The sequence below is a fragment of the Clytia hemisphaerica genome, unplaced genomic scaffold (assembly GCF_902728285.1).
Source record: "Clytia hemisphaerica strain Z4C2 unplaced genomic scaffold, Clytia hemisphaerica genome assembly, whole genome shotgun sequence".
NCBI classification, from domain to species: domain Eukaryota; kingdom Metazoa; phylum Cnidaria; class Hydrozoa; order Leptothecata; family Clytiidae; genus Clytia; species Clytia hemisphaerica.
This window is the reverse complement of record NW_027103929.1, coordinates 242,363-252,744: the sequence shown is the minus strand read 5'-3', so window position 1 is coordinate 252,744 and position 10,382 is coordinate 242,363. Positions and strand designations below refer to the sequence as shown.

Below are 10,382 nucleotides of genomic sequence, written 5' to 3'. Positions count from 1 at the left end.
TGCGACTAAATATTTCCTTAAAAATGAAGGTCATTATTGACATATATAAAAAAGGGATACTTAGCCTTAGTAAAAGAAAGGTGAGAGTTACAAGTTACGTGGTTCTAAAGGTTCCTCCAAGTTCTTGTTTACGACTATGAGAATCAAACAAATACAATTTTGAATGTATTAAGGGTTTTTTTTCTTTTAAAATCGAGATGTAATTGCCTTCAATAACAAGGAAGTTTTTATCAATAATGTCATCTTTGTCAGAAAGTATTTCAACAGAAAAATCAACTTGTTCAATGACAGTGATATCAAAGTAATTATTTTCAAAAATAATCCGAGGAAGCTCATCATTTAACAAAAATCTTTTAATTCTAGTATTTTTATAAAACTGGGTCTCCTTTGTGTAAAAAATAATCTAGATCATAATCTTTCCAAATATTAACACAACGAACTTTTGTCCAACATATTGAAAAAAGTGTGTTAGTAGCACACTGCTTACCCGCAGTCTCTCCAAACATTTTGTGTGCCTGATTAAAGTTACCTTGGATTGTTTTTTCAAAAGTCATTTTCAAAAATCTTAGCGTTTTATTAGCAAGAGCTTTCATCGTGAGAAAATAATATTTTAATCCACGACAGTGGTAAAAAATACTTAGAGAAAATGGTACTAAGAAAGCCCATTCTATACTCCTAAATGATAGTTGAAAGATCAGCAGTTGAGAGGGTTGATTAAAATAGAAATCAAAGCACACATAATAAAGTATACATATATATTTGTCCAGAAAGAACTGGCATATTGTTTGCTTTGTTTTGGTGTTTAAAAATATGTACTTATCAGTCCTAAAAAAAATACAAATTTGAATATAATGAGGGCAATAAGTCTGGTTAAATGTTACTTTATTCACAAGATTTAAGGATTACTGAAAAAATACTACCCCAGTGGGCACCAAGACATCCTAAAATACATATTACAGACGTCCTATTAGGACGTCTCAAAGATGGTATTGTTTTGAAAGACTTGTGAGACGACGGCATATGACGTCTCGCCAGACATTTCTCCAGGAGGTCCCACAAGGCCGCGAGTCTCAAGACGAGACGTCATAGATACGTCAACTAAGAAGTCATACTTAGCGCAGTCGTATGGGATTCTTTATTTCGCGACGGAGCAAATAATGGTTATTTTTACGAATGATTAATATTATTTTTGTTTATCTTCGGGTTAACAGTCTTGTAAAAAGGGATGAAAATTACCAGTGGGGCTAAGCTCTCATTAGCAAAAAGTTAAAATAAAGAAGTGAGATAAAATGTAGGAGTGTAGGAGTTTTATTTGAGTAATAAACAAATTTTCAAAGTGAGTTGAGAAAAAGATAAATGAAACAAATGATGTTAAATTTGCGTTTTGGTTTTTCTTTTTTTTAAAAGAGCTTACTGCTACATATACTTTAAAATATATCTCTATTTACAGTTTAGCGTCAAAGAACTTACTCCTATATATAGTGAAGATATGTAATATCTGTCATTTTAGAAAAAGAAAAGTATTGATATATAAATAACTCAAACTGATAAAAACGAAAAAAGTTAAGAATATTTTTGTTAATTGTGTGTATTTACGATTTTTTTGGTATTTTGTATTTTTTAATCATTCCGAAACAGAGGGTAATTTAGCAAAAAGTTAAAGGGAATTTAAATAGTGGTATGTGAAAGAAAAACCTAATCCAAATGAAGATAGAAGAAAAGTAATAGTGGAGAAACAATGAATTGCAAAAAACTTTTTTGATAAACACACTTCCGTAAGTTCATCAAAATACATACAAAATGGGGACAAATACAAAAGCAAACACATCAAATAAATCAAAAAAAAAAAAAAAAAAAAAAAAAAAAAAGGATACATAAACAAAACAAAACCCGAAGTCCCAGACTTGTGACTGGCATAGTGACTTTCCACGTGTTTAAGGGCCCACACTCAGTCGCCTTCGGAAAACATAGTAAAAAGGAACTGACCAGCAGCTTCCAAATAAATAACAGACAACAAACAGACACTACAACAAAATACAGTACAAAAGGGCAGAAAGACACACTGTACCAACTATCCCGTACACTACAGGTGAAACAAACATTTGTAACAAACACAATCTTACATAAAAATAGAAAAAATCACACAAAAACTGAAAAGAATAGAATCGTAAGTTGGCCGAGAACCCGGTTCGGCGTGCCGCGACGGGAGAACTGCACAGGGCAAAGAAAAGTAGGAAATGAATACCTCCGATGCTAATGCTAATTCTTTAGACAGAAAAAAAAAAAAAAAAAAAAAAAAAAAAAAAAAAAAAAAAAAAACATACACAAGAAACAATTTCACAATTTGAAAATATGTAAAAATTCTTCGACGGTTTTCCCATACTTCATAAAACAGTCAGGAAACCTGGAAAAACATTTGACAACTTGCTTCTTCAAGAAAGCGTTTGAAGCACCCTGGTTTCGCATTCGAATGAAAAGCTCAGTGACTCTAGGAGTCAGATCTTCAAACATGAGTGTGCTACGTGCTATACTTTAAAATATATCTCTATTTACAGTTTTAGCGTCCGCTTTTCTTACGCTCATACCTTGAACCTCCCTCACGATCAGGCGCGTCTTTTAAAATTCCTTGAATCGCCTTCTTCACATTGTCGTCTGTGGACCCTCGAAATTTGTTTAAGATGCATGCTGTGAAAAAGTGACATGTTTATAATCACTTACTGTAGACAGTTTTTATACGAAAATTTTGCTTCGTTAAAAGTGTAATGTAGAGAGAAAAATTTCCAGTTCAAAGAGTCACATTATAAACCAAGTTTTATTCAATAGTTTTCTATCAATGCCCTAGGCAATTTGAAAAAAAATTCGAAGAAAACATGAAGACCTTCGAAAAATAAGGTACGAGATAAAGGTGAGCAATAAAATGTTGTACTTACTTTCAATTGCTCGCAACAAATTGGGGAACGTACTAAATCCGGTCTTGCCCAACGTCCCTTCCCAGTTGAGCAAGGACATTACAGCATTGTCCGTAATCCTAAATGACAAAAAAGTTAAGTTTTATTAGTCGACTTGTTGATCTGTGTGCACTTAAGGAAAAGAATCAGGAAAACTGCACCACGTTTGTTTTCAGCCAACATAAATCTGAATACTTACATTAGAAGCATCTTTTTTATTGTTGGTCGTACGCCTGATGCTCCAATTGTGGATAACAAACTTTTCTGATGAAATAAGAAAACAAAGAAATACAGTATAAAGTAACACATATAAAGAATGAAAATTATCCAGTTCTATCCCCTGAAACATAAAAATGTCCTTACGATTCCTGATAACATTTCTGGATTTTAAGCTTAAAGAAACAACATCAATAATACATCCTGTGTACTTGTGCTTTGAGGAACCCTTTTGGATAAAGGTTAACAATTATTGAATTATAGAAGGAAATTAATTGGTCTTTAAGAATATTTTTTTTCAATTCAGCCAATTTCAAATTGTCATGTTATTCGAGTTTTTAATGTAAATGTAAATAAAAAAAGAAATTTAACTTACAAATTTGGCAAATTCTTCTTTGTCATTCAGACTTTTTTCAAAGTGTTGCATATCTTCGACCGTTTGAAGCTTTTCGAAGATGACTGAGCTGGATGAAGCGTCTCTGTTTGAGTCGGTGACAGCTGATTTGATCTCAAGGAGCAGCCTCAAAACTTTCCTTTGAAATTCTAAATTGAAGAAACAATGAAAAGTATTCGAATAGCACATAAAAGAAAACTTTGAACGTTTTATCAAATCGAAGTTTTTTAGTAAATTCTCCTTTTTGGATGTTTACAACGATCTTGTTGGCAAAAAGTAGTTTGAACTGGTTTGAAAGCCTTCTTCGACAGCAAACTTTTTACATTGTATACATTAAGTACATACCTGCTGTTTCTAAAGGGTAACGTGATTTGTTTTCGATGGCGGTGTTTTGATGGCGGTGTTTATCATTGGATTGATCTGAAAGTACAATTGAGTGATATACTTCGCAGAAACAAATACGTTAGCATGTCATTGAAAGGGATTGATAAAATGAAAAATGCATGACTATTACAGCCTTGAAGAAAATTTAATGACAAATTAGATAGCTAACAATATAACATCTTACCTTTCCTTTCTGGCGCGTAAGTCCTATTTGATGCCTTGGTAACTAAACGAAACATAAACCTTTTGTCAAAACAACTCAGACTTCTCTTAAATCCAGCTTAAATTTCATTGTGTAGACATGAAATGCAACTTTGTTTTAAAAAAAATGGTATATTTCCTTGCAATAATGCATGAATTTAAAATCAAAAGATCTAACAGTCAAATTCAACCGTTTTGTTGTAAGTTTGACTTTCAGTACTGTGACGGTTAGTGCGTCTTAAAAAGTAAAATTAGTCTCACCCGAAGGAAAATTGTTTGAATTACCTTGTGAAATGCTGCTATTGCTGCGCGATGATAAGTTCAACCTAGGTGAACGACGTACTGCTTCACCAATATTGATATCATCATCAACTAAAATTTAATCAAACATTACTGTTAGCTGCGGAGAGAAATCATCATCATCATTTTCAACATTGAGTAATTTAACAGGAAAATGGCTATCATGGCTACTGGGCATCTGACCAATTTAGTGACGTAGTGTGTTTTAATAATTGGTTTGAATAACTGGAATGTTCTTGCAAGTCCAGCGTTTTGAAGGAGCGATCCAGACCTCTGTAAAATATACACATATGTATATATATGAAATATATACATATATAAATCGTCAATCTGGCTTTAGTAAATGACATTGCATGGTTTAGATTTGTAAAACTTGATAAATACTTTTGCAATAAATAGAAGTCTCATGACTTCTTCAGTATACTAAGTATATACCTTGATTGCCATAAGCACAATGTTTTGGAATGCTGGATCGACTTTGATTCAATGCACCTCTTCTCTTTTTTGAAGGCGAAACATTGGAGCCAGCTCTTGATTTTGGTACCGGAGTAGGGCTACGGGATATGTCATCTCTTACTGGACAAGGACTTAATGAAAGCAGCCTACGGCAATGTGCGCCTTTTGTTGATTTCTGTACAGGGCTAGATCTACGGGAGCTTGAAGAATTGTCTGAGGTAGTATGGGATACATCTGGTCGTCTACGATTGGAGTTTGAAGAATTATTCTCTTTATGATGGCTGTCTCTTCTTTGTGATGGCAAAATTTCATCTACAATTAATGGGGAAATGAATGTATGTAATATAGCTACAAGGAATATTACATTTTCATGTTAAAGTATCACACATCCTATTTTGGTTACTGCTAGAAAGAAATCATTTCAGACAGTAGACTTTGGAACTAGGAGATGAACTTGGAAGGGAGGTTGATACTATGTTGGTATAGGAAAAGGCAGCTGATCAATTTTAAAGCCAGTAAGTATATCTTTTCATTATTCTGCTAGCTTATTCTGCTAGCTTATTCTGCAAAAACATTGCACAGCTCCATTTAAAACAGAACCCATTCCATTTCCTATTGGAGATTTTGAAGTCATAACATTGCAAAATATTCCATTGTTCAATAGAACAATTGAGTGGCATAGTGTGTTATAATGATTGGTTTGAGCCCAGTGTTTTGAAGGAGCAATTCAATCTACTATAAAGTATATGAAAGTGTACATACATGCAAAAAAATAAGTCTCTTCAGTAGAGTTAGTATATACCTTGATTGCCATAAGCACAATGTTTTGGAATGCTGGATCGACTTTGATTCAGTGTATCCCTTTTTTTTGAAGGCAAAACATTGGAACCAGCTCTTGATTTTGGTACAGGGCTAGGGCTACGGGATATGTCATCTCTCACTGGACTAGAACTTGATGAAATCAACCTTCGACGATGGCTGCCTTTTGTTGATTTCTGTTCAGGGCTTGAGCTACGGGAGCTTGAAGAATTGTCTGAGGTATGGGATATATCTGATCTGAGATTGGAGCTTGAAGAATTGTTCTTTGTTAGGTGGCTGTATCTTCTTTGTGATGGCGCACTGGGCAACATTTTATCTACAATTAATGGGAAAATGGATGTACAGTATGTAATAACTGAAAGGAATATTTTGTTTTCATGCAGAAGTATCACATAGTGTCCTCCCCCCTGGATTCAGGGGGGATGGGTTTTGAGGTCAAAAGGACGTGTAGGGGGGAAAGAATTTTTTTTGAAGCCAGGGGGGGGACGAGGGGGGAATGGAAAATTTTCATTCTAGGCATGGGGGGGGGGGACTCACCAAAATCAATTCAAAATTGAAAAACATCTGGTTTTATGAGATGATATAGCGTAATGCTTAGTTTTATTAATATTATGGTTTAAAGACAACCATCCTTTTCATATACTCTTGAATTAGAACTACCTTAGGGAAAACAATAAGCGTTAAGTTCATCAAATTACAGCTTTTTAATTTTATGCTTGAGGGGGGGAACAGAAAATTTTTTGGAGGCAGGGTGGGGAAAAATGAGGGGGGAATGGAAAATTTTCATTCTAGGCATGGGGGGGGGAGAGACCCTGAAGGACACTATGTATCACATATCCTATTTTGGTTACTGCTAGGAAGAAATTATTTCAGAGAGTAGACTTTGGAACTAGGAAGGAAGGTTGAGACTATGTAGCGTAGGTATAAGAAAAGTAGCCTGACTGCCCCACCCCGGGTAAAAACACATTCCAAATTGTAAGAGCAAGAACGTTGACAAATTAATTTTATCAACAGAAAGAAGGGTATTCTAACCTGGTGATCTATCATTATTTTCCAGAGGAGAAGTCTTTTCTGGTGAAGCCTCAGATGCTGTTGTCTCCACAGTATTTTGAACATCTTCACAAATCTGAAGATCTAAATAAAATTGAGTAAATCAGGATTTTGAGAGCCCCAGCTGTTGTTAGTGAAATTCATGTGCAACTTGGTTGGTAACTTGAGTGAATTCTTCTAAAGCAAGATTTAATTAACTGAAAATCAACTAACAAACCTGCTGTAATATAATGTTTCAGCTCCTTGTAGCATGGCCACGTATTTTCAATAGGATCGCAATTCCTGAATTGGCGTTTGGCATTTGTTGAATCACACCAGTAAACCAATCCATCTCTCCTCCAAACATCTGGAACAATCACTCTGGAAAAACCGCCATCTTTTTCATCAACTTTAACGTAGGAATAAGCCATTTTTCTCTTTAATTTTAAACTGAAAAAGTAAATAAATAAAAATAACTTAAAACCCATACCAAAATGAACCAAAAATATACCTCAAGGGAACTATTTTTTTGGAAGCTAGATTTTGCATATTTTTGCAAATTTGGCCTCAAACAGCAAAATTTAGTCACACAAAATTTTTCCTATACCAAAATAATTACTACTTTAATCGTAGAAATTTTAGCGAGACTAATTTTAGCGTTTTAGCGAGTCTTCCCTATTTTCGTTAAAATAAATCTCGTTAAAACACGCCAAATCGACAGATCGCTAAAATTTATCCGCGTGAAATTTTTGGATATATTGCCTTGATACATTTCTATCAATAGGAAGGGTTTCAGTGCAAAGAAATGCTAGAAAACGAATTCAATCAATAATGTAATAAGAGTATTTGCTAAAATCCATCCACGCAAAATTTTTTGAAATCGTGATTCGCTAAAATAAATCCAAAAAAAATCAAGATTTTCCTGACTCGCTAATATTCGCTAAAATTAGTCTCGCTAAAATTTCTACGATTAATGTAAGTAATAAACAGAAGAACAGAAATTAAGTTTCCACTAAAAAAAACAGTTCCCCTAAAGTATTGTATTTTGTTTTCAAAGAGGAGATAATTTTTATTACAAACAAGAAATATCATCAACGTTATCAATCAATTAACCAGTGAGAAATGGATAAAAATACACTACAAACGTCAAAAATTTTCTGCATAAAAAAAGTAAATTCAAAATTTGGCATCATTAAGCATTGAAACCAAGACAATCTTTTCATCAACAGGGAGAGCAGCTAACTTTCTTCTGAAACTGTCAAGACGGACAATTCTTTCTGTTCCATTGACTCTATTGCTCAAGCAATAAATTCCAACATCTCTTGACGGACAAGGATTTCGAAAAAAATCAGTCAAAACATTTTGTTGATAAATGTTACAAACAAAGCTTGTTTTAGAAAGTTCATTCTTTACAACAGCAATCTCATTTGTATGTAAAATGAACCAAGCATCACGATTTTTCTTAGAAACTTTAGTAGAAATAGTTTTCTGGCTAATTTTCAAACCAGCACTTTCCAGTTCAGATACTCTTTTAATGATTGACACAAGTGGGTTAGTTGCATTCCTAACAAATTTCTTTAAAATTCCAAGGAAGTTTTCAAAAGGAAATGATGAGATTGAATCCAGTCCTACATTGAACTTTTTCACATCGTCTACCAAGTGTATCAAGCTGTGTACATTGTATGCAACAAATTCTTCACCAAAAGAATGAGGGGCATGGTTTACAAAGTATTCAAGAAGCTGCTTAGCATAGTTAAGATTTCTTTCATTTCGAACAAGATCATTTTCATCTGACAGAATTCGAATAGCAACAACCAATGTCAAGTGGTGTTTATATGCAGAATCTCTTAATACATCTTTCAAAACAATGAATCCATAATATAATAAGAACGAGCGAAACTCAGTCGCCTTAAAACGTTTTAAATATTTCAACCCCCTTGGTTGTCTGGCAAATTCAGTAGGCATTTTGCCCTTAAATGATTCAAGCTTTTCAGTGATGGATCGAAGTTGATTTTGAGATAATTTACTGATCCTAGGGCCTTCTTTATAATAAAACAAAATTCGTTTGACAACCCCAAGACTAACAAGGTGCATTGAGTCTAAAGGAAACTCCTCAATACACTTGATACTAGTATCAGTCAAAGGGGTACCAAAATGTTGATGATGAGAGTATTCAACTTGATCAAACAATTCATCTGTTCTTTTCTGTTTGCTTGTTTGAAGGAAAACCATTTTGCCGTTAAGTTTCTTTCCTTTCACAATACAGCGCTCGCAACCATAGTAACCATTGTGCGCTTTGATACATTTTAGAAACTGACGAGCTGGAGCATCACATATCATACAATGAATTTTAACGTTATAAATCTGCCCATCAATCTCTAAACCATTTTGTTCAAGAAAATTATACTCCAATAAAAAGTCATTCAAAAACTCTTCAACACTGTCTGGCTTACTTTCGCCACAGAATACTGTAATCAAGAAAGGATGCAGTTTACATAACATTCCTAAAATAGGCCAAACTTGAAGGCCAGTTGACTTAAAAATTGGCAGTCCATCAACATTTATCTTAAGCTTTATCAAATTACCTTCAAAGTTTTCAAGTTGATTGAAACATCGAATTATTCCTTGCTTAATTCCAAGATAAATATATTTGCCACCTGCTTTTTCTGTTGTTTGAACTGTTTTAGGAGTCTTTCGAAGAGTTCTTGAGTCCTTAGGTAAGTTTGCATGACCATGGACACGTAGTATGGAGAGCAACTCATCGAATGCACTTCTGGTAGCCTTATTCTTACAGCCCCACCGTTGAAGTTCATCAGACAAGAGGTCTCCTTCATGATCAATGTCAACATTATCTTCTGAATCACTGCTAGAACTATCCCCTTCAAAGTAATCTTCATACTCCTCATCATTACCATTACTCTCATTCTCGTCTAAAGAATCAAATGATTCATTTGGACTGCCAGTGTTATTTTCATTATCTTCTAAAAAAGGCGTCATCAGCCTCACTCAAACTTGACACACTTGAGGTATCCAAATCATCATGGTAGTCCTTATCTAATAACTCTCCTTCTTGGTTGTTAAGATTGCGCCAATGCCTTTGGTAATCTGCTGTTGTCATTTCATTCTTACAATCAATTCAATAATATTAAAGATTTTTTGTTTTTATCAAGTCTGATTTTTTTTCCAATTTAAAACCTTAAGTGGATTAATAATTATTGTGAATTTTGATCAATTTGAAAACTTTTAATCCACGCAATAACCACTGTGATTTCTAAAAAAGTCAAAACATTTTTCCATGGTATTGTAAAAATTTAAGTTTCATAACCTTTTTGATCTATTGTGTAAAATATGTTTCATGGAATCTACGGAGAACTTTATTGAAAAGATTTGCAGTCTTAAATATCATCAAAACCTATGGGCCTCAATCAGGTGCTAATATCATTGGAAATACAGTCTGAACTTAGGTTTGCTTGTTCACACCGATAAAATAAATCCATGCAAAAATTTATCCACTCAAAGTAGTTCAAACAGTGAAAACTTAAATTTTTGTGCGAACTTATTTTCGCGAGGTGAATCTTTAATTTTGATAAGTTGGCAAAATATTAACTTTGACGAGAACCAATTTAAGTAGCCAA

The 10,382-nt window shown here is 33.8% G+C and overlaps 1 protein-coding gene across 1 annotated transcript; it reads right to left on the bottom strand.

Moving 5' to 3' along the window:
- Nucleotides 1-2,556: 2,556 nt before the first annotated feature.
- Nucleotides 2,557-6,029, bottom strand: LOC136809791 (micronuclear linker histone polyprotein-like). Its single transcript, XM_067066347.1, has 8 exons — nucleotides 5,702-6,029; nucleotides 4,879-5,211; nucleotides 4,429-4,515; nucleotides 4,127-4,168; nucleotides 3,904-3,978; nucleotides 3,541-3,707; nucleotides 2,931-3,212; nucleotides 2,557-2,685 (listed from the first exon to the last, which is right to left on the bottom strand). The coding sequence occupies exons 1-7, from the start codon at nucleotides 6,027-6,029 to the stop codon at nucleotides 3,144-3,146; spliced, it is 1,101 nt and encodes a 366-aa protein (XP_066922448.1). The 3' UTR covers nucleotides 2,557-2,685; nucleotides 2,931-3,143.
- Between the last annotated feature and the right edge of the window lie 4,353 nt (nucleotides 6,030-10,382).